The sequence below is a fragment of the Xyrauchen texanus genome, chromosome 10 (genome assembly GCF_025860055.1).
Source record: "Xyrauchen texanus isolate HMW12.3.18 chromosome 10, RBS_HiC_50CHRs, whole genome shotgun sequence".
Taxonomy (NCBI): Eukaryota; Metazoa; Chordata; class Actinopteri; order Cypriniformes; family Catostomidae; genus Xyrauchen; species Xyrauchen texanus.
The window spans coordinates 29886568-29912229 of NC_068285.1; the positions used below are offsets into that span (position 1 = coordinate 29886568).

The 25662-nt window shown below is 38.4% G+C and overlaps 1 protein-coding gene across 1 annotated transcript in view; it reads left to right on the plus strand.

Moving 5' to 3' along the window:
- LOC127650708 (CUB and sushi domain-containing protein 2-like) overlaps positions 1 to 25662 on the plus strand; it is a 467844-nt gene that overhangs the window by 344145 nt on the left and 98037 nt on the right. The window contains exons 28-34 of the mRNA XM_052136305.1: positions 10874 to 11076; positions 12510 to 12701; positions 14895 to 15033; positions 15175 to 15359; positions 20784 to 20999; positions 22965 to 23081; positions 24004 to 24117. Coding sequence (XP_051992265.1) covers positions 10874 to 11076; positions 12510 to 12701; positions 14895 to 15033; positions 15175 to 15359; positions 20784 to 20999; positions 22965 to 23081; positions 24004 to 24117 — 1166 coding nt within the window. The remainder of the gene's footprint in view (positions 1 to 10873; positions 11077 to 12509; positions 12702 to 14894; positions 15034 to 15174; positions 15360 to 20783; positions 21000 to 22964; positions 23082 to 24003; positions 24118 to 25662) is intronic.

Here is a 25662-nt window from a genome sequence, read left to right on the forward strand (position 1 = left end):
ACGGTGCCCCAGCCCAGTCTGGACACTTGCTGTAGGGGAACGCCTTCCCGTAGAAAGCAAGGTCTGTCCAAGGGCTGAATAAGTGGCTATGCAATGTGTTGCACAGCAACATGCCCATCTCGGGACTTGAGTCTGAAGCCAGTGCTGAAGTGGCCTCATATGCATCAACCCAAGGAGCGTGACTGCCGCCTAGGAAGCCATATGCCCTAGGAGCCTCGGAAAGTGTTTCAAAGGAACCGCTGTCCTCCACCTGAATGATTTCAGGCAGTTCAGCACCGACTGCATGTGCTCGCTTGTGAGGCACGCTATTATTGAGACCGAGTCTAAATAAGAGATGCCCTGAACCGGGGAGAGCTTGCTCTTTTCCCAGTTGACCCGAAGCCCTAGACGGCTGAGGTGCCTGAGCACCAAATCCCTGTGCGCGCACAGCAACTCTCGAGAGTGTGCTAGAATCAGCCAGTCGTTGAGGTAGTTGAGTATGCAGATGCCCACTTCCCTTAACGGGACAAGAGCTGCCTCTGCGACTTTCGTGAAGACCTGAGGTGACAGTGACCAGCCGAAGGGGAGGACCTTGTACTGATATGCCTGGCCGTCGTAAGCAAACCGTAGTAAGGGTCTGTGTCATGGGTGAACCGAGGCGCGAAAGTACAGACCCGAAGGTGGCAGCCCAGTTGAGTCATCGGCATCTGACAAGCAGCGATCAAAGAGCTATTCTGATTGCAGGCCCCAAAAGAGATGTCATGCTGGCCGTGTAGAAGGCGCAGCGTGGGGGGCGGCTAGAGTGGCCATGGTCATATTCTGTCATAATGAGAACATGAACCATCCACAAACGCTGCCTCAGTGTGATCACTGCCCAGACACGTGAGGCAGCACCCATGGCCTTCGGAAGTTGAGAGATAACGACCACTTCCAGGAATCACACAAAGACGGAAAGGCATCTTTATTAAGACGCGTCTTGTAAAAGATGTTCAACGCCAATGTCTGTGCTGTAATTGAGAAAATATACTCTTTAGCAGGAACAATATACAGAAATAATTTTTCCATCAAGCAATATAGTGCATACTGCTAAATCCTGTTAAGGGTTACCAAGCAAAGCAACGCATTAATATGGTCACAGGTGTGCAGCATTTAATGAAAATCACAAGTGTTTACTGCTAAAAAAGTGTTAAGTAATTAAACATTGCCCATCTTTAGAGTGTTTCTGTATGTGTGAGGAGAAAAAATATATTAGTGGCACAAGAGCAAATACAGTTCTGCTGTCCCCTCCCCTTCTGAATCTAATTGATAATTTCTGAAGACTTTGGTCTGAATGATAAACAGCATTCAGAGTGTGTATGTTTGTGTGCTTTTTTATTTCAATTTGTTTCTTGTACTGGAAGCTGCATATTTTGTATGATTACATGTGAGTATCACAAATCATATAATTAGAATGTGTCTATATTTACCTACTTTCTGTATGTGTACATACAGTACAGTACATGCATGTTTGTGTGTTTAAATTGTTTATGAGATCCCTGTTCCACAGGCACAGGGCAATTAAAAGCATGGGTACCTTTCAGTCTCAAACCTAGTTCCCCACTGTAAGGTATGCACATATATTTCTTTGATCTCATCATGAGCAATCAATTATTCAAGATAATTTGCAATGCAGTAGGACTGGGATCATGTCTTGCACTAATGCTAGGCCTCTGTTAAGCAGCAGTAAGAATTTGTTAGCAAGAGTGACTACAGAAATTCAGGTTCCAGAAAGACGAAAGGGAGCTGGGTTTGGTTGAATCAGAGGTAAACTGTCCTGCTGTCCTGGTAGGCGGCCATATCCAGGAGGTTTGATGGAGAAGTCTGATTGTGAAGACATTAAAGGATGTGTAAGGGTGGACTAGGGTGGGTGCGTGATGTCCAAAGATGCCGAGGGGGTGGGACGCACTTTGGGGTTTCAGGAGGCAGGAGGGGAAGGCGATATATCATCGCTCTTTCATCATAGACAAGTCTCCACATCTAAAATGCCTTTGTTTGGCACAAGTGATAATTACTTTCAGCAGTCACTTCACAAAGACACACACATACAGATATACTGCCTTTGCCCAAATGTCCCCATTCACATGGGATTAGACATCGGTTAAGTCTGCTGTTCCAGAGCCGGTTTTGTGCGCTCAAGCTGGAGCTCAAAGGATCGTACTGTCACGCTTGAAGCTCATCTGCAGTCACGAAAAAATCTGAGGAATTGATGGAAGCTGTGGTCCCCACATCCCTCCTTTCCTATTCTGCTGTTTTATCAACCTTTTTTTTCTTTCTTCAAAGCATTCAGTTCAAACATTATCCCTCTTCTTTCCTCGCACACTTCCCTTTGCGTAACTTCCTCACAGTTGCTCTCTTCTTATCTTATCTTCTCTTCTCTATTGTTCTATCACATTCTGTTGTGATTCTGCTGATCATTGTTGTTGAAGCTGCTTTGATAAATTATAATTTAATCAGAACAGTATTTTCTGGCTCAAATACAAGGGGTTCTCAACTTGAGTGACAGCATTAAACTTGAACAGATTAATTTACTTAAAAATACAAAGAAAAAAATTATAAAAAAAAATTAATAAAAATAAAAATAATATATATTATTTAATTATATATATATATTATTATTTATTATTTTTTATTATTATTATTATTATTATTATTTTAAAACAGTACAAATTGTACTTGTTTAGCCTCAACTTTAAAACCTCCTGCCTAATATTGTGTAGGTCCCCTTATGCCACCAAAACAGTGCCAACCCACATCTCAGAATAGCATTCTGAGATGCTATTCATCTCACCACAATTGAACAGAGTCGTTATCTGAGTTACTGTAGACTTTGTCGCTTTGAAACAGTCTGGACATTCTCTGTTGACCTCTCTCATCAATAAGGCATTTCCATCCGCAGAACTGCTGCTTGCTGGATGTTTTTTTTTTGTTTTAGGCACCATTCTGAGTAAATTATACAGAATGTTGTGCGTGAAAAACCCAGGAGATCAGCAGTTACAGAAATACTCAAACCAGACCATCTGGCACCATATATTGTTGGTAGAAAGTGCTGAAAGTGCTGTGCACTTATTTTTAAGGTGGCCAGAATCTCACATCTGCTGAATCTGATTCAGACTTGCTTCTTACACTTATCCAACCTGCATACACAGCAGATTAATTTAATTAATCATTAATGCGTCAGCTAGTTCCTGACATTATATTCTTTGGTTGAAAAATAAAAAGTTTTATTTTTTATTGTTTTATTATTCCATTATTATTATTATTATTATTTATTTTAATTATTATTATTATTATTTTATTTATTGTCGGTCCAAGGACCAGCCAAAATTAGCTTAACCAGCCAGACTTTCTTGGAGAACCAGCTGCATCTGAAACACCATACTCATCTAGCTGTTGTATTTCTGTATGTACTGGAAGCCTCTGTTCAGAGACCAAATACCTTGTTGTTGAGCACACCTGGGCAATAAATCTTTGATATCTGATGGTATCAGATGGTAGTACCATGGTACTTTGAAATCCAAGTACCATATTAGTGTACCATTCTTTATTTACATGGTGCTTTTAGGTATGGTAATATAAAAAACACCATGGCACTACCGTATATTTTCACATACAATTGAATTTACATGGTGCTTCAAAGTACTTCAAAAATACCATGGTGCCACCATTGTATTTCAGTATATGGTTACCATTTTCATATTACATTGTATTTACATGGTTATCCTAGGTAATGGTACATTTCCAAAAAACATGGTAATGCCATGGTACTTTTTTATGTGTTTTTATGTAGGCTACCAAGTGTTTTGATATTATTTTGCTTGGAAAGTGTTTTTAACTGCAGTAGTCATTCACAATCTGCACACTTGTTAATTAAGACCTTCTTCATCACTGGCAAACTATATTATGCATTTGCAGGTTTGGTTTGATTGTTGATAAATATCCACTGCAACCAGCATTATCGTTGTTTTTTGTGTTTTAAAGTATTCCATTAGTGTGTTAGCACTCCAAATTACTCTCTAAGCTTTCTGAGTCATTCAGATTGGATAACGAACCAATTTAGACCGCTTAGCTAAGACTTAAATGCGTGATTCATTTGTGAATTGGACATCTTTAGTTCTGATTCAAAACTGGCGACAGTAAACACTGGGCACAAGGCATGATGTAACTTTTGTCAACGCTACACTACTACCTCATCAAAGAATTCACTTTGTTACTGAAAATCTACTTGATTTAGAAACTTGCCTGAGCTACCACCTTACTACTGAGAAATGCACTATTTTTTGCAAAGCTACTGCCCAGCATAAGTGATTTTTTTTCTTTTGCATTAATTTGCATGTTGAATTTATCCATCTGTAGCCACCTTTACATTGATGGTCCCATTATATGTGTTGATTCTTGTGTGCAGCCAGTAAAAAACAAGGCATGCTTAAGGCAACAAGACTTGCGCAGCAGCTCAAAGTGTTAACAAAACTTACATAAACCTTTAACATTATACTTTTGCTACCTTGCAATTTTTTTCAGGAATGCACAGCAATCTTTATTTTTCTTCTCCTCAAAACTTTGAAGGATTTTTATAATGGACAATTTCTCGTACACTATCATGGACATTTTCTTGTACACCTGAAAATGCTTCTCACAGAATTTAAAATCCTTTGATCTCACATTTCACAGATTATGGTGTTATTTTTCTTAAAATGTTATTTTATGTTTTTGTCTTTGTTGTTTACTTTTTTATATTATTTATATATTTATTCTTACATTTTTGGATTGTTTATTCCCTTCCCCTTGCCCCTTCAAGATAATCAACATTATCCATGCCAGATTGCCCTTGTAAATATGATTGTGTTCTTAAAGGAACAGTTCACCCCTAAATTGCAGTTATGTCATCATTTACTCACTCTCATTTTGTTCCCAACCCATATGATTTTCTTTCTTCCATGGAACACGGAAGGAGATGTTAGGCAGAATGTTATTTATTCACTTAATTGTTTTTCTTTTCCTTTTTCTTTTTTTATACAATGACAGTGAACGAAGTGAGTGACAGTGAGCTGTCATTCTGCCTAACATCTCTTTTACGTGTTCCATGAAAGAAAGAAATTCATATAGGTTTGGAACAACATGAAGGTGAGTAAATTATGACAGAATATCCATTTGGGCTTAACTATCCCTTTTACCTTTTGAATGTAAAAAATGGAGGTTAAATAAGCAAATAGGTCACATAAATATATTGACAGTCATGCATTCACAAGCACACATCGCTCCCTGTCTGTCAAGTCATTGCGAGACTCCTGGGGTAGAAGTGCTGTTTGATATTCATATGACACAGCTCTCCTCTCCATTCACCTCTCTTCTTCTCCTTCTCCCTCACTCTTTGGCAGTTCTTTTGACATCTGATTTAACCGCTTTGGTCCTTAAAAACACAGGGAAATTTTAAGCTTGCCTCTCTTTTCCAGCTTCAAAATGGTGAATTTATGTATTCATTTTGAAAAGATTCATTGTGTTTGTCTTGAGTACAGTATTTTCCAATATTGAACATGCAAATCTGACAGACTGTTACCACACACTCTCTTGCCAATGCTTCTGCGAACAACCCCCCACCTTTCCGTGCCACATCCCATCTGCGCAGATTAAATGAAAGAGTTGTAATGCAGTAGAGAGAAACAGGAAGGGATAGAAGGACAAGGAGAAAGCAAAGAAAAATGTTGAAATAAAAAAATGTAATAAAAAGATATAACATGAGTATACGTTAACAGTGGCAACATATGGATTAGGTCTACCAGTATGCTGTTTATTCAGGCAAGACTGTCGGAGGACGACCCTTATTCTCGTTTCAATATCGCTACATTACCCTGTCTTCAAAGCTCTATAACTGAGGTTGCTTAGATTAACGTTAAAGCATGAAAAGACCAAACTGTTTGCCAGAACTTGCACCTTAACCTCTTTACACTGAACAGAAATAATTTTTCTTTTTAAATACTCTGAATGGCCAGCAATGGAGAAATATGCATTTTGGGTCCAGATGGTATAGTTATGGCATCGACTAGCAGATGCTAATAGGACCATGCTAACCTGCCAAATCTCAACCAGCTTAACCAGTAAGACAACCTTGTTCGACCAAAATCACCAGCTAAGTGAACTGCATAGATATAATGGCCCACTAGCTCGACCATCCCCACACAACTAACCAGCATAACCAGCATGAATTCATTGAAAAGTTTATTAAATTGTGATGTTCTAATCCCATTAGCCCAAAACATCTACTTTGTTTCTTGTTTGCCCTGTGCTCAATGATGAGAGCACATTACTGTTGGTCTCTCAGAGAGAGCTTGTCCTGCCTTAACCACACACTTATGTGTTTTGCGAGACATGCTAATATTTGGCTTGCCCCATTTACGCATTCTGTTCTGCAAATAACACCTGCATTAACATATCCTGCAGGCACAGAGGAAGCACACTGGCACAGTCATGGAATGGATGCATCATTGTGCACCGTTTTCCCTTTGAGACACTAGCCGTCCCTTGCATAGATTAGCATTTATCATTAGCATGACACAGAACCGTCCTGTTAGTGGTACCTCAGTGGCACAGTAGATGTTTAAAGTCTTAAGAGGTTTCTGAAGTCCTGATTTCCTCACATAAAGAGAAAATATGGGGGGTGGTAAACCGGTTTGGGAATGGGTTGAGTGTGGTGGAATAATTGGCTTTTTATCAGATTTATAATAGCATTCTGACTGTAGGCTGATTAATCTCATTTAGAACCTCTGGTTTGAATGATACTTCTCTTTTTTTCCGTCTGTCTGCCTCTCGATCTTTCTCTGCAAGTGTCTCTCTCTTAGGCTCAAATGCTGGGTTATTCTTTATTACAATGTTTCTCAAATGGTTTTGCTTCAGGACACAGATTTTACATTGGACACGTGGCGACCCAACACAGTACAGTCATTTTGAAGTAAATGGTTTGCACTTATATAGCGCCTTTTTAACCTTAGCGGTATTTAAAGCAATTTAAACCATTCACACACACATTCACACACCAATGATGGCAGAGCTGCCATGCAAGGTGCTAGCCTGCCATTGGGAGCAACTTGGGGTTCAGTGTCTTGTCCAAGGACACTTTGGCATGTGGAGTCGTGTGGGACGTGAATCGAACCACCAAACCTGCGATTAGTGGACAACCCGCTCTACCACCTGAGCCAGAGCAGCCCCTCAAGTAAGCCAAAATACTATATTAAATTAATATAATAAAATACAATTTGCAAAGTCATAAACTTGACTTAGGCTGAATATGGAAACAATTTTGGATGTCAATGGTTTAATGCTTTCGGCAGCCAATAATTCACCACACATAACAACACATTGTGGTCAAAACAAACTAATGCAACATGGAATGTATCTGTATTTGTGTTGTATCGTCTTTTCTTTGCATAGATGTGTTCATGATATTCAAGGATAAAGACATGTCACGCAACCTGCCCATGTTGGCATCTGCCTAATTTGTCTCAACTGTAAAAGATATAGGAGGTGTTTTCTATGTAGTTTGCTGTCCAAAGAATGTGCTATTATTTGGTTTGTATTTGGTCTTGCATTTTTAATTGAATTTTCACTGCTGTCTATGACCCTATCAGACCTGCAACCTACCAGATAAAAAACATTGCTTTGTTGGATATGCAGTTATAAATCACTTGTGGCTACATCTCTTTTATTTCAACCAATCTGTGTACACAGTGAAATACCTGTTGCTAGCCGAGATTGCTCTTTATTTGTATGAGTGTGTGTGCGTCTTTCATGCTGAATAGATGGATTTGTCAAATTCTAAAGCCCACACAATATTCAATTGAAACTTGGATGTAGATATACTTCCCACTCATATCTGAAGGGAGTAGGGAAAACACACACACACACACACACACACACACACACACACACACACACACACACAAACTGAGAGGTGGAATAGGGAACCAGGGAAATCTCTGCAAATTCACTTACGTGAATTAGAGTAAGCCTGAAGTGTTGGATTTTCTTTTTTTTTTTTTTTGTTTACAGCTGGTAAGCTTGTCTGTCATGGCAACAATTCGGTGAACAATGAATGTGGAAATACTTGGGTCTATTATGCATACACTGTATAGCCTACATGTTGAGAACATTTTATTGTATTGGTTATTTCCTCCCAGCAGTAGTCTGTAAATGTGCGGATTGCACATTCAATATAACCGAATCCATTTGCCTCCTGGATTCTAATGCTGTTAGGCTTAACCACAGTCATGGTGTGCATGTTTGTTTTCGAAGAATAAATATCAAACTTGGTTTTGCTTTGAGGTCATATTTTATACATAATCTATTTTTTTTCACTTAGCATATGTCTACAGTAATTCGTGGAATTGCTGTACTCGAGCCAATTCCACAGTCTGTACAAAAAAATGCACATTATTATTTGGATTCAGTATTAATGAAGGGAAGTTTTTTTGTTCTTGTGTATGTGTGATCAGGTCAGGCAGCTCTCAGCCACTTCAGATTCTTAAAAAAAAAAAAAAAAACACACATTAAAAACAGACTCCTGGCATATTTTACATCCTTTCAGATTGCTTACTTTTGATGGTCTAAGTGTTACAGGTTGTTCCAGTTGTCCCAAAATGGCTTTTGACAACTGTCTTTAATTCCTGTTTTTATTTAACTGGATCCACTTATTTCTTTTGATTTTATACTTCTGTTAAGGCGGTCTTGTTTAACCGGTCTTTTATACTTAAAGTCACACATATGTGACGGTTAATAAATGGGCCCCACAGAGGAGCGTCACACATCTGTGTTTCTGCAACATCCAGTTACGTTACAAGCTGCCGTTACAAGCTGTGTAACACACACTCATGTTGGTGCAGCTATCATTATGAGGACTCTCCATTGACATAATTATTTTTAAACTGTACAAACTATAGATCCTAACCCTACCCCTCACAAAAAAATTAAAAACACACACACAATGTCTGAGATGTCAAACAGTGCATAGGCAAACTGGATTGGACTCAACTACACTCTGCTCCCCACTTCCGGCTGTGCAGTGTCACGTGCAAACATTCCTCACTCCTGGAGGCACTGCTGAATGATTTAGACCCTACACTTGAAAAGTTTAAACTATTTGTTAATTGATACAGACTACATGTCATTATGTTTATTTTGTAATTTCAGCTCTTGTGTTTCCAACATCTCATAACTCACCCTGCTGCACACTGATTGTCCAACTGTTTTGAATATTTACTATCTAACTTATTTTCTCTATCGTATTTATTACATGAAAATGCTTAACAAATGTAATTCAAATTTATGTATTCAGTTGAATTATTTGTATTAATTCGTGAAAAGGCAGGTTGCACCAAGACTTGTTTGCTTTCAAAGTAGACTTTTTTTTTTTTTATGCCATTGAAAACCATGTTTTTTTTATGTATTTTAATTTATTTTGCGACACTGGGATCGCTGAGTCTGTACTTTGTCAAGGTGCTTTTTGGAAAATGCGGTAAAAATCAATTTAGAGATTTACTCATCTCACTGTGATTCATAAGGATGTCTAAGTCTAGAATTTATCACACTACAAAGACGGTTCCCAAGATTACTCTTCACACAAATGCCTTTGGAATTATATGGGTCATATTTATCTCAATTTTTAAAGAGGAGTGACCTACATTCAGAACCATGTTGGGTGTTAGGATAACTGACTTGAATTTAGTGCTGTTTTATCATTCCATTCAATCTTATCCAAACCATTTGGGTCCCTGAGTAGCTGGCTCCTACTTAGAATTGGACTAATATAGTGGATTCTGATCTTTTGCCAGGCTGTTTTAATAGTGTTTATTTGGTTTTGCTCAAATTTCTTTTTTTTTTTTTTATTGCCAAATCACATTACCAAAATTAAATGTTCCATGAAACCTAATTCCCCCAACATTTTTAATCATGGTTTTTCAGTTTATGTATTGGGCTTGTTTGGTTTTGACTGACTGTTGTTCTGATTTTACATATAGATTTTAAATGTTATTTTGTTTGCTGTGTTTTTTCCATTACTTGACAGTCAAACAAGCTTTTACTATTATTATTATTTTATTTTATTTTTTACTATAATATTATAATCATTAGTCTGTTCTCAAGAGGTGAGCCCCTACCTTCAAATGAACCTTTACTGACAATAAACATACCCAGACTTTCCTTTTTTCAGAGATAAAGTATAATTACACAGAGAGGATAGTTTGGTAGTTATGTATTCACTATCTTGTGTTTCAGGAAAGTAACCTAATCCTTTTATTTTTATTTTTATTTATATTTTTCCTGACATTTGGTCATAGCAAACAATCACATATCCCCAAGCCTGGACATGACATTTCTTCTTTGTGATATTGCTATGAAAGTAAAGGTTAACGACTTCAATTCTTGGAGGTTCAACATTATAATTGTAAGATATATTTTTCTCTTTATGTCTTCTCTTTTCTAATTTGTATTTAACACATGCAGATTTAATATTGCCGATGCCTGTGTACTCATTTTACTTCCCCGGTTTATCATTTTCATTCTTTATCTATACTCTCAGTCTCTTTTATCCTTATAATATTAAGTGCCAGCCAAGTGCTAATATGTGGCTTTTCCCATCCAGCCACTTCAAATTGTCTATATCGAATTTGAAACAAGTTATTGAAATGCATATAACCAGTAAAATGTGAGAATGTTGAAATTAACACAGTGATTCCATTTCCAATGTTTCTCCTTTCCCTTTGTGACAGATGCCGTAAATATGACTTCTTGGTCTCTCTCTCCTTTCTATGCCCTTTTGTATAAACAGTATAGCCATTTAATGTTATGTTTATTTTTTGTTATTCCACAGGATGCATTTCCTGGTCTTCCATACAGAGGAGGTACATGATGTTTTGCAGATTTGGGATGGGCCTCAGGATGGAGGTGTGCTCCTTAGAGAGCTGAGTGGCTCTACACTTCCCCCAGACCTCCACAGCACCTTTAACTCGGTCAGCCTGCAGTTCACAACTGACTTCTTCACCAGCAAGCAGGGTTTTGCTCTGCAGTTCTCAGGTTTGTGTCTGAGTATATGTTTGCGTGTGTTTGTTATGTGTTCTTACAGTACTATTTGTGCTTGGTATATTTAATTGTCTTTTTATTCTCAAACTGACAATAATGTTAGAGTGTCACTGGAGAATTTCCCATTCCATGCAATGTGTCAAGAAGTTTACAAGAAATGAGCTTAGACTTTAACAAAGTTGGTCTATAATAGCTTAAGGAGGCTCTCCACCCTATTCATTTCAATGGCAGTTGCTGGGCTGGCGCAAGATAGTAGGCCATTTGAAATCTTGCCACAGGAAAATGATTGCTGTTTGGCTGACGGCACCACATTAAATCCCCCCAAAATGGGTACTGGTAAAACATCTTCAATAATATAATAAAAGAGAAGTAGCTGTTACCATGGAAACAGGAATTGTGTTAATAAAGTTAACAAGTACAGGATGACAACTGAGAAACCCTCTCCTAGAGATTCTCCAAAGGCCGCCAAAAGCTCCCACCCTACAGCACCCTCTACTAAAAATGACTGACACCCTTTAAGCCAAGGTTTATGTGCTTCTTTCTGCTGTCAACCTGTAACCAGGGTAACCATCCCCGCCCACCTCTATCAGCCATCACTCCAACCACAGTGCCCTGGTATCATGGATGATACCTTGGAGCCACAAAAAATACATGAAAAGGATATTTTTGTTTTACAAAAAGAAAAAAAGAATTGATGTGCCATTATGCATCAGCGCTTTAGTATTTCTGTTCCAAAGTGTCAGATTTTACTTTTAAAACAGCCCATCCTGGCTGAAGCATCTTTGAGAGAGTACCATGGAGCAGCAGATCCCTGGATAAATGAGTGTGTGTGGAGTCAGGCAGACTGGAGCTTTTATTTAGCTGCTCTGCCGTTCTAGAGGGCTAAACACAAGCTTATCTACATAGATGTGAGGTTGTCAGGTTTTATGTAATCAGTTTTGTAACAACAGTTATAGTCTGTTTTAGATACATAGTTGATGGTTCTCTCAGCAGTCCACAAAACCGAATAGATGACTTAGGTCCTATCCCAAATGCTGCACTAAGCATTTGCGGTTGTCCATACTTTGATGACACAAGGCCACATCAACTGTCAGGTAGTTTGCTGTGAAGTCTGGATCAGTGTTGGCTCAGCAAAAGTGTACATCAAGGGTGCATTTCATGCATAGCATAATTCTGAATCATAAGATGAAAAATTTGACACCCTATCGCCTCTTGGACTTCACTGACTCTTGCAAACAATGGCCTTTACAAGTCCACAAGTGCTCAAATACTCATCAAGTATGCTTTATGGGTCAGGGCCCTGCTGTTACACATTGTAAAAATAATTTCACTCTCTCTCAATCCAGGATATTAAGAGGAGGATTCCATTGTTTGTGTTATAGTTAGTGACTTTTACCTACTTTATACTGGATGTTTTCTTTCCCCAGTTTCAACTGCCACTTCCTGTAATGATCCTGGCATTCCAACTAATGGCACTCGCATTGGAGACAGCCGAGAGCCAGGGGATCGTGTGCTGTTTCAGTGTGATGCCGGATACATTCTAAAGGGGGCGACCAAGATCACCTGTACCGAGATCAACAACCGTTTCTTCTGGCAGCCTGATCCACCCACCTGTTCTGGTATGAGCATGCCAAAATAAAAGTAACCATGCCTGTCCTACAGTATCACTTTGCTCTACTGTGATACTGTATATTGTTCTTTCTGGAACCATTAAACTCCACTCCATTATTGGAGAAGATACATCAAATTGTTGATGTAGATTGTTGTAGATGCAACTTCCAATGGAGGATTTCATCCTTGCTCAGTTTTGTTTTTGTCCTTTTATTCCTTTTTTTATTTATTTTTTTTACATAAAAATCATCCAACATATGCACATTATTAACAGACACATAGTTACACACTTAAATCCAAGGTTGCAGTTCATGTCATGTTGAAATGGCAAAGGCAAAGTCCTGCAAATGTGTTCCAATTCAGGTGAAAGCCTGGCATCAAAACACAGTCCATGTACATACAGGTGAAACTCGAAAAATTTGAATATCGTGCAAAAGTTCATTAATTTCAGTAATTCAACTTAAAAGGTGAAACTAATATATTATATAGACTCATTACAAGCAAAGTAAGATATTTCAAGCCTTTATTTGATATAATTTTGATGATTATGGCTTACAGCTTATGAAAACCCAAATTCAGAATCTCAGAAAATTAGAATATTACATGAAATCAATAAAAAAAAAAGGATTTTAAATACAGAAATGTCGGCCCTCTGAAAAGTATAATCATGCATATGTACTCAGTACTTGGTTTGGGCCCCTTTTGCATTAATTACTGCCTCAATGCGGCTTGGCATGGATGCTATCAGCCTGTGGCACTGCTGAGGTGTTATGGAAGACCAAGATGCTTCTATAGCGGCCTTCAGCTCTTCTGCATTGTTTGGTCTCATGTCTCTCATCTTTCTCTTGGCAATGCCCCATAGATTCTCTATGGGGTTCAGGTCAGGCGAGTTTGCTGGCCAATCAAGCACAGTAATACCATGGTCATTGAACCAGGTTTTGGTACTTTTGGCAGTGTGGGCAGGTGCCAAGTCCTGCTGGAAAATGAAGTCAGCATCTCCATAAAGCTTGTCTGCTGAAGGAAGCATGAAGTGCTCTAAAATGTCCCGGTAGACGGCTGCGTTGACTCTGGACTTAATAAAGCACAGTGGACCAACACCAGCCGATGACATGGCTCCCCAAACCAACACAGACTGTGGAAACTTCACACTGGACTGCAAGCATCTTGGATTGTGTGCCTCTCCATTCTTCCTCCAGACTCTGGGACCTTGGTTTCCAAATGAGATGCAAAATTTGCTCTCATCAGAAAAGAGGACTTTGGACCACTGAGCAACAGACCAGTTCTTTTTTCTTTAGCCCAGGTAAGACGTTTGACATTTGAAGCCCATGTCCAGGACCCGTCTGTGTGTGGTGGCTCTTGATGCAGTAACTCCAGCCTCAGTCCACTCCTTGTGAAGCTCCCCACACATTTGAATGGCCTTTTCCTGACAATCCTCTCCAGGCTACGGTCATCCCTGCTGCTTGTGCACCTTTTTCTTCCACACTTTTCCCTTCCACTTAACTTTCTATTAATGTGCTTTGATACAGCACTTTGAGAACATCCAACTTCTTTTGCAATTACCTTTTGAGGCTTTCCCTCCTTGTGGAGGGTGTCAATGATGGTTTTCTGCACAACTGTCAGGTCAGCAGTCTTCCCCATGATTGTGAATTCAACTGAACCAGACTGAGAGACCATTTAAAGGCTCAGGAACCCTTTGCAGGTGTTTAGCTGATTAGAGTGTGACACTTTGAGCCTACAATACTGAACCTTTTCACAATATTCTAATTTTCTGAGATTCTGAATTTGGGGTTTTCATAAGCTGTAAGCCATAATCATCAAAATTATATCAAATAAAGGCTTGAAATATCTTACTTTGCTTGTAATGAGTCTATATAATATATTAGTTTCACCTTTTAAGTACTGAAATTAATGAACTTTTGCCCGATATTCTAATTTTTCGAGTTTCACCTGTAAACTGGGCATTTAAATTCTTTGCCCTGTGTATGATTGACATTCTTTATATGACACATCATTTTTAATTTCATAATAGTTTTAATAATAAATGTTGATCTCATAAGAGCAACTATACTGAATCACAACTTTAAATGTTTAATGTATGGTTTGAGATTTAGATGAATTAGAGGGTCATATTTTGAAAGTGCAAATAATAAGTCTAGCATTTACTTTACCTCCTAAGCCCCTTTACCTCCTTTGAATTGCAGCTCCATGTGGAGGAAATCTGACTGGCCCTAGTGGACTGATCCTGTCCCCTGAATACCCAGAGCCCTACCCCCATGGCAGAGAATGCGACTGGACAGTTAGAGTAACTCTTGACCACATCATATCGCTCAACTTCAATCAGTAAGCCTAGTTTGTAGGATTAATGTCCAGCAATAACCAACATCATTCCTGCTATAATAGCTACTAATATTATATGTCATATTGTTGAGTACACTAAAGTACACTACCTGTCTAACTATAAATGGTCCTTCCTCCTTTTAGCTTTAGCCTAGAGCCGAGCTATGACTTTCTGCATGTCTATGATGGGCCTGATTCTCTCAGCCCACTGCTGGGCAGCTTTTATGGCGCAGACGTCCCTGAACGCATTGAAAGCAGCTCCAACACGCTCTTCCTCGCCTTTCGCAGTGATGCCTCACTTAGCAGCAATGGATTTGTCCTGCAGTACACAGGTATACTCCTCCTTATCTTAGGAGGAATAAGTTACATGTATTCCTAGCTTGCAGGAACCAACAACCCAAAAACAGCTGGTCTTAGCTGGTCTTCCATCCTGGTCAGGTTGTTGTGTTGGCTAGTTTCAGGGGGATTTGGACACTTTTCAGCTGGTCAGGCTGAGAGATCAGCTCGCCTCCCAGCTGAGCAACAGTTTGGCCAGCTAACTAAGACCAGCTGAAACCAAATAAACCAATTTAAGCTGTTGTAGGCTGTTGTTTTTGTTGATGTTTTTTTTAGCAGGCAAGCCAATTTATATGTCTTCATTGCATGATTATTTAGTCATTCTGTGTATACTTTAAGAAGTATTTGATTGTTCTAGACTGTATGTCCTGTGTTGAGTGCTTAATACGGTTACATTCAAACAGTTTGCTTATTTACGAGAGTGACGAGGAGGAGGGTGGGGCAGGAATTGGGCTAATCAGCCGGGAGGGGGATAAAGATGAGCCAGAGATGCCAGTTTGAGAGAGAGATGCACGCGGCCTCTTTGTGTCTGTTTGTCTTATGTTTTAAGTTGAGATTTACATTAAACCTTATGTTTACTGTTCAGGAATTTTAGCTCATTATTGGTTAAAATGACCAAGGGAATCTCTAGGGAATCTAACAGAATTACTATTTAAAACCCAATCAACGTATTCGACCACCGATATGTTGAAACAGCTCAAAAGAAAATGTGGCCTCAGCGTAGATTTGACCTCCTTGACCAATGTCCCTTTTGTTTTAAATCATGCTGTTTTGCTGTTTTAGCAGAATGGTAAGTCTCCTGACCAACCATGTGGTACTCGTTAATTATCTCAATTCAACAACCTAAAAGGAGCTTCAGTCTCCCAAAAGGGGACTCCCAGAGAGGAGTGCGATCTTTCTGGCAGTTCTTTTGTTTAGTGATGAGATGCAGGATGTAACTGGGAGAGGACTACCCAGACTTTCGGCTCCAAATGTATAGATTCATATTTTTATGACCTGGAAAGGCCCTAAGGGTATTCCTCCAGAAGGTTATATTTATTGCTTTGTGTGTCCTTTTGAATGTTTCGCTACCTGGCGTACTTATAGTCCTACACACACAAATCTTCAGGTCTCACAACCGCATTCTCTGCAAACCTGTGCTGTGTGAACGGAACCGTACTGAACAACAAGTTGTTAGTTACATCATGTAAAGTGATAGACACACTGCACTGTACACACATGTGTCTCGTATGTTTCATGTGGGGTTTCATTAATTCATAGAGATGAAGAAATTAGCTCTGTGTCATTCGAAGATTCTGCTACTGTCTTCCACCGGAGCTGGGTATGGGCGCAACTCAAGCTGCACTCTGCATGTGGTTTAAAAGGATTCAAAGCTGCTGTTGGTTAATTATGATCTGATGGATGAACTCACACCTCAATTAAACTCAGTTATTTAATAACGTGGCGGCAATTGTGATAAGACGTGTTATGGATGTCGCCATTTTTTAGTCACTGCAACTATGGTTACAGCTGTTTGACTGCAGTTGTGAATTCGATTGTTCATACAGACAGCATTCAAACTGATTTTGTACGCTGCTGTATGAATGGGACATTTCAAGACTCACACCTCTAAGTAAATATGTTTGTCAATACCAAACACTGACTGTGTGAACAAAGCCAATAGTTACTGATGCATTGTAGAAATTCACTATTCACAATCAGCCATGATTAATTTAATCCAAAAGTGAAAGTGTCCAATAACAAGATATTTACTGAGATTAAAGGGATAGTTCACCCAAAAATGAAAATTATCTCATCATTAACTCACCCTTATGTGATCCCAGATATGTATTACTTTTTAAATTAAGATTTTAAGAAGAATTCCTCCGCTCTTTTGCCAACTCAAAAATCACAAAAGTCAGCATAATAGTAATCCATAAGACTCCAGTGGTTAAACTTATTTCTTCAGAAGTTAAATGATAGGTGTGGATGAGAAACAGATCACTTTCACACTCTTTTTTTTTTTGTGTGTGTGTTTTGGTGATTCACATTCTTCATGCCTATCACCCCTACTGGGCAGGGAGAAGAATTTCAACCAAAAAAGTACTTTACTATTTATCTGTTCCTCACCCACACCTACCATATCACTTCTGAAAATATAGATTAAAACACTGGAGTTGTGTAGATTATAATTATGATGCCTGTATGTGCTTTTTAAAGTGTCAACATTTCAATTGCATTGTATGGACCTACAGAGATGAAATATTCTTTTAAAAATCATAATTTTTTTAAAGAAAGTAAGTTATACACATCTGGGATGGTATGAGGGTGAGTAAAGGATGAGAGAAGTTTCATTTTGGGGTGAACTATCCCTTTAAGCAAGTTGTTTTCAGCTGGTCATGTGATCCAAACAATGCAGCCCCCATGAGGGAGCATCTCCCCTGATTTTATTCTTCATCCATCCATCCATCCATCCATCGTCAACCGCTTATCCTGTGTACAGGGTCGCGGGGGGCTGGAGCCTATCCCAGCTAACATTGGGCGAAAGGCGGGGGACACCCTGGACAGGTCGCCAGTCCATCGCAGTGATTTTATTCTTATGTTTCAAAATCACAATTAATTTCTTTAGGAGTAAAACTTCTTTAACAGAGAAACAAATACTGAGTGCACCATTTAAGGGTGAGTAAACAATAAGATAACTTTCATTTTTGAAAGCAACTCAACATTTCCTTTAACCAAGGTCGAAAGTGATATTAGAACGACACCTGAATTTTGCATCATCTCTCCATCTAGCCATCTCCACGTCTTTTGTTATTGTTGCGTGGTGAATTAAAACTGCACTTTGAATCTGGCCTTGATCACCTCCTCCTGCTTGTATCACTTTTGTTCCGTATAATTATCAACCCATGCACTTCTCGCAGTCATATGGAGGAGAATTATGAAAATTAAAAGCCAGAATGTGCTCACTAAAGCTGCCATTTGATCAATGTTTTGCTGTCACACTAAAGGTAGAGCACAAATGAGAACAAATGCAGCTTGTGTGTCCCTGTATGCACACTGCTGACCTTACTTTGATGAAACTGGTTTATTTGCTTATTGTGAAATGACAGGCTTGTTCAATCAGACAAACATGATGTGATTGAGTATTCAACACCATTAAGGTGTACAGTATGTGTTTCGACTTAGTTCTTCGTGTGACTAAATCTACACTGGTCTCAATTACAACAACACTTCTGATGAAAAGTTAGGACGTACTTGACTAAATATAAGTTTCTCATTAAAGTTTAAATTCTTGAAATTAGTGTTGTAGACAAATAGTTGTGAATGTTAAAAATATATATTTTATATATTTCTTTATGTATTTGTTTCATAAATTAAATGGATCAGATATTGAAGGAATATTAAGCTAATGAATGCCAAGCAAACATGGGAACTCCTTCAATACGGTTTTAAAACTATCCCAGGTGGACAGCTTATAAGGTTGGTTTAGAGAAAGCCAAGAGTATGTAGAGTTGTAATCTAGGCAAAGGTGGCTTTTTGAAGAAGCTACTGTCAAATCAGATGGAGACAGCAGAATATATAGGAACCCAAATGCAGGTTTATTAACACAAAAGAAAACACAGGTAAAGACCAACTGGAGAACCGAAATCAAAACAATGAAGAAAAAGGCTCAGCACGAAGAGAAGCTCACAGTGGGATCAGAAAGTCAATCTGGATAGGATGAGACTAGACAATGAAGAGTGTCTGCTGTGAGTATATATAGAGTCCATGATGAGATAGTTAAAAACACTGTCAGGTGTGGATGATTAGAATTCTGGAGAGTTGGAGTGGAGAAACAAGGGGCAAAGCCTGACGAGAGCATGACAGCTACTACATACAGATTTATTGATTGATTTGTATTTGTATTTGTTTAGTCACTACATAATTCCCATACTTCCATTTGTGTAATTTCATAGTTTTGATGACTTTACTACTGTTCTATAACATGGAAAATAGTATTAATGAAGGATAAGTAATGGTATCCAAACTTTTGACTGGTTGTGTGCTTTTGCTTTCATTTATATTGCTGTAAATGCTTTTAGAAGCACTGTCAATGAACTCAAAGTGAACCATACTGGAGCATTACCTTCTGTCTGGAAGGCTGACCACTTCAGTCAGTGAGAGAGAGAGAGAGAGAGAGAGAGAGCGAGTGTTTGTTTTTTAATTCATCCTTAGATGGGTTCAGTGAAATGAGGAACAGTATTCTCTCAATCTGGCGTAGCAGATGGACTCAGTGTGTGGCACTTCAAAAGCTCCACTTTCAGACCCCAGTCTCCTTACAACAAATTAGTATAAACTAATAATGTGGAAGGAAATAAATATACAATTTTGTTAAATCTTTGCTTAAGCCTGAGAGCAGTGCTACCATATCTTGTCTGGCACTAGCTCAAGTTGATGTGCCACTGATGTTGGAACAAGATTCAGGTGCTGTCAACCTCTTTACAGACCAATCAGCTTTCCACAGACTCCCAACCGCGTCTGATTGGCCTCCGAGGTGCAATATGTGGGCCAAGGCTCTGCACGCTTGACCGACGGTTAAATAAACACCACACACACACAGTCCATTGCTTGTCCTAAGTATTCCCTGCCAACTCAAACATTTGTCATGTCCAAATGCACAAACACATCCTCACCAACACACACACATACACATAGACAGACTGAGTCTCTTAAATGGACACCTGAAATAGGCCTTCAACGGCATAGTTTGAACATAGTTGTGGACCATCTGGACAATCAGCCCCAATTAATAGATTAGCTGGTCTTTTTTAATGCACTGTTAGGCCATGAACGGCACAGGTTTGGCGTATCAGCACACACATTGGCATGCAACAGCATAGCTATTTATGGAAGCAATGTCTCAACAACAACAGTACATTTGTGAATTTTCTCAACCCATTTTATGCTGCGTGGTGCAGATGTGTAGGAAGACATATTGATTTCTAATTTTGGACTGCCGAAGGATGCAGTGTGCTGTACACAAATCCTGCTGGGTAATGGACGGTTTTTTGTACTCAGCAGACCTGATCCAGCGTGTTGTCACTTTTAATCTGTCCTGTGTTGGGTTGTTCATTCTCCACAGGGCATGTAGGTTGCTATAGCATATTTTGATGCTGTTAATGTGTGGAGGCATCTGTGTGTACTCATTTTAAGCACCTTTGAAGTGCACTTATCCACACAAAGCACCTCTTTTGTCTTCATTCTTTCAAGTTTATCTTATGGGAGTTCTCAATTACGATTCCTGTGAGAAACAATCAACATACGTGCTCCTGGACTGACCTTTCACAGTATTTAGAGCTGTTGGTGCTTCCTTGCCTGCACAAGACTGTCAGTCTCACACAAATTGCCATTAATCATAATCTCTTGCCTTCTCTTTCAGTATTTATCCCCCTCACTTTAGTCTTTATTTTCATCAACAGAAAATCCCAGAGAGTCATGCTTCGAGCCGGGTCTGGTGCGCAATGGAACTCGTGTTGGCACTGAGCTTAAGCTGGGGGCAACTGTCACCTATTACTGTGACAGTGGCTATACACTAGATGGAGATGCCACTCTCTCCTGCATCATGGGCGGAGACAGCAAGCCCGAATGGAACAAACCAAAGCCTGTTTGCAAAGGTAAAACTCCTTATCTCCCCTTCTTCTTACAGTTTGTTTTGTTTTGTTTTGCTTTTAAAAGGTAGATTTGAATCATCCAAAATCTAAAAACACTACTTATTCATTGTTTTTATTATTAATGTTGTCATGTTTTTTATTTTTTTATTCTTTACTTATTATTTACTTTAAAAAATACTTTAAAAAATGGAGAATTGACTCCTCCTGAGATTTGATATTCTGGTGACCAGCAATGCTGGTCTTTTCTGTTTCCATGTGTGTTCTGTGTGAAAGACCTGGGGCCTGATGTATAAATGTTGTGTACGCACAAAATGGGTATTGAATTGTGCGTAAGCAATTTCCCACGAACATATCGGGATTTATAAAAAATAAACATGCCTTAAATATGTACTCACCGTCCGGACACTCTTGACTGTGCGTATGCACTCTTTAACTGGTGTGTGTGAATTGGTGACTCAAGCTGGAAACATAATGAACTGAACAGACTTATTATAAACACTGATTTTTATTTCATTCACATTTAGAATAAAAAAAGTGTGTAGTTAAGCAATTGAAACAGAAGTAATCGTTATCAAGCCAATAGTAGGCTAAATTATTTTTATGTAACTAATTGAAATGGCATTCAAATATAAGCTGTAAAAGGGAAATATTGGTTTGGGATGCGCTATGTTTGGATAACTTTTCCGTGTCCTCATAGAGAAGGAAAATACAGTAACAAAATGACAGCAAAGATTTCTTAGTCTGAGATATTTTCTGTTCTACATAATTACAATCATGTACTGAGGTAAGTACAGCATTTGAATAAATATTATCTTTAATGCGCACTTGACTCTGATGGACAGTAGCTAAAAAACAGACACGGCTGGTCACATTCAGTAGTCGAACGGACCATTGGGGAGACATATCTCATCAGAAACAGTATTGTAGAGCTGCAAATAAGTACAGCAATGCACATCAAATGTACATCAAATGTGCTGCTTGATCCACTTCATCCCGACCTTCATCGCAATGAAATCCCCATTCTAGTCTAATAAAAACATGATGAAAAGTACATTTGCCGTTCAGCTGTTTTTGGAATATAAAATACCAGTCAAATATAAAATCTTAGTAATCTGATTATATCAGACAATGCTGCACAAAGAATTTTAATAATTTTTGTTTTGTTTCCATTATTAAATATTTAACTTCTCAATAAAAATACCCTTAAAACGATTGTAAGGTTTTCTGAGAAGCAAAATTGCTTAGATTTATGTCTGCAAAGATAAAAACATTTTGCCAAGGGATATTCAAGATATATTCTTTAAAAACAAGTTCATATCTTAATAAATAATGTATCTTCATGGTTAAGTATCTAACCTTATATGTGACATTTACAATCTTATCTCTTATAATACAGTTTCTCGTACCGTTAAACGCAGTAATGACGTGTTTGGATGGTGAAATGCATATGGTAATTATATGCAGATGAGGATAAGCATAGTAAAATCAGCCGTTGTACACTCCATATATGGTTATTTTGGGGATGAGACGGGATGGGGTATGACTCATGTGCATGTATGTACAATCTTCTGCTAGACAGGATTTATAAAGGGAACTATGTGCAGGTTCTGGCATACGTATGGTTTTATAAATCTGCTTTCTTTTGTGCGTACTCAAAATCTGATTTTTGTACTTACGTACATTTTTAGGAATAAATCTAAGCAGAGTTTTATACATGGGGCTCCTGATATTTGCCACCTCTGTCGCTGTTCTCTTGGAAATAAGCAGAGGATCATCTTTACAGTGTAACCTTGAGGTTTACTTTGAATACACTTTTTCAAACACTGGTGACATCTAGGTGGGCAGTGCAGGAATCAGACAAGAAAAGTAATTTAAAATCAGCACAATGAGGGAACAGCAGAGAGGAGATGAGGAGGGAGGAAAATGAGTCTCTAATGTTTTCTTTCTCTGACTGTCTGTTTTGCTCAGCTCCATGCGGTGGTCAGTATTCTGGGTTAGAGGGGGTAGTGCTCTCCCCTGGTTACCCTGGAAACTACAGCAGTGGGAGAACCTGCCTCTACTCTGTCATTGTGCCGAAAGACTATGGTAAGCTGCACATGCAATGACATACTATTACACACCTCAGAATCCCAGATTTTTGAATGTGGTCTCAGACTTTTGGACCTCACTGTATGTTCACATGCTAAAAACCCATAACATTTTTATTATCCCTCTTTCTGGGGTAGAGAGTGTTTCTAGCTGCTGGGGGACCTTTTAGTATCCCCATCCCTCATGTTACCTCATAGCCTCTACATGACCACAGGACCTCGTTGTTTAATCTATAAAATGTCGAGGTCATTTGGCCAATTCTGGGTTCATACCGAGTCTCAATTAGCAGACGCAAACACACCCGTATTTCTCTGGGTCAAGCCAAATGTTGTGAAAGCAGAAATAATTAAGGCACACATTTTTGTAGGCACAGCATAATGGCTTTGAACAGCTGGGATGTTGAGAATGTAGCAATGCAGTGTTTCTAATTTTATGGCTCTCATTAGAAAATGTACTCAATTTAGCACTAGGGTATATAAAGATATGAAACAGGTGGTTCACAGGTGTGATTGGGTTCTGTGTTTTACTATTTAATTAGCATTTACTGATTCATGGTTGCAGTTGCATGTTTCATAGATTTTATCTGTAATTATTTCACTCCCTGTAATGTGACAGGTCATCAAAAATGAAAACCCTGCCTCATCTTGTTCCAAACCTGTATGACTTTTCTTTCTTCCATGGACCACAAAAGATTTATGCAAAATGTGAGCTTCAGCCACCATCCACTTTCATTGCATGGAATACTGTAAAAGTACAATGAAAGTGAATAGTGACTGAGAGTGTCATTCCATCTCCTTTTTGGTTCCACTGAAGATAGAAAGTCATACAGGGTTTGGAACAACATAAAAGCGAATAAAGGATTAGATTTTTTCTTTTTTCTTTTTGTTGGAGAGCTATGACTTTAACTTTCTCTCTGCAGTGGTGTTCAGCCAGTTTGCGTTCTTCCATACTGCACTAAATGATGTTGTGGAGGTATATGATGGACCTACCCAGCATGCCCGTGTCCTGAGCTCTCTCTCTGGAGCACACACAGGTCAGCAAACCCACTTTAATCTGTCAGCAAACCTTCTCAAGCAGTACTAGCCTAACAATTGCTGTCTATATTAGACTCAGGAGATGAATGCTAAAGAGAATGCATTCAGACGAAAAGGTAAATAGAAAAAAAGTAAATTAAGCAACTCAATTAACAAGATGAGTCACATCTAAAAGTAGGAGAGACACAAGCTTGTCTGCATGTCGCACACCTGAAATCATTCAACTTATTATGATACCAGATCTTCTGTTACTGTTAACTGTTGTAATCATGTAACTGTTAAATCAACATAACATCAAAATTGATCCTGTTTACTGTCGTAACCCTTAAATGCATGGGGGTTTCACCAGGCATTATTACATACCTTGGGTCTTTAGCGACACGGCACGTATATCTATAACAAATTAATCTACATAATACCCAGACAGTGTAACATTTTCAAAGAATTTTCAAGACGATTAGAAAATAACAGAATATAATATATTCTGATATATTTAGATTTGGTTTTTCACATTTCAAAGAGATGATACAACAAATCACAGAACAGGATTCATTACTTCCACACTGAAATTTCATGAGATGCAACTAGCTATCAAACACATATTGAGCTACTCATAGCACATAGGCTGCATATAAGCTACACTTAAGCTTCACATGTATTTTCTCAGGCACTAATTGAGTGTAAATAGATGCTCAACTTACATAATTGCAGTATTACACCCAAATGGCAAAATCCATAACATACTGTTGCTGTGTACTTGCTGTAGTTTACTTCCAATTTGCTTCTTCTTTAAATAGCAATGTCAAATTTAAATCAAGTTAATCACTGAAGCAACAGCGCCACCTTGAGTACTATACAGCATGAATAATATGTATATGTGTGTGCAGAAAATGAACATGCTATAGTAGTCCTTTGTATGACTATATTACTAATTTGTCGTGTAATAAATAAAGAAATAGATGTCATGAGATATTAAACTTATATAGATTTTAAATCATTAAAAAATATGATCAATGGAAGCACAAAAAAGTAACTCTATTACATATCCTGGGTCACTAATGACCCTATGCACTTTTAATTGAGCAATTATAAAAAATATTTTGCAATTTTAACTTTTATTTATTTATAGAATGGTTGAGGAATACTAAAGAGGTGTAGGCATAACTCAAAAAATGTCTAAGATACAGGCGGTGGATTGAGGTCCCGGGGTCACTAAATACCCAAGGTATACATTTAACGGTTAGTGCACATTCTTGGTCTTATTGTGCACAATTCACCTGTGCACATTATTTCTCAAATAAATCAATGAAATTTTTGTCTTTGCAATATTTTATCAAATGTAAAAACTTGCTACACCTCTGAAACAACTATTCTGTTCGACTGACATCACAAGCCCCTCCCTTCAATCGGCTAATTTTCACAATTCAATCAATTCCAAGTGGATATTTGATATTTCAAGTCCCTCCCTACATTTTTTATTCTTTTTATTTTTTGTTTTTCTCTGTAAAATGTTTCAAGTTGGAAATACTTCACTTTTCATTCAC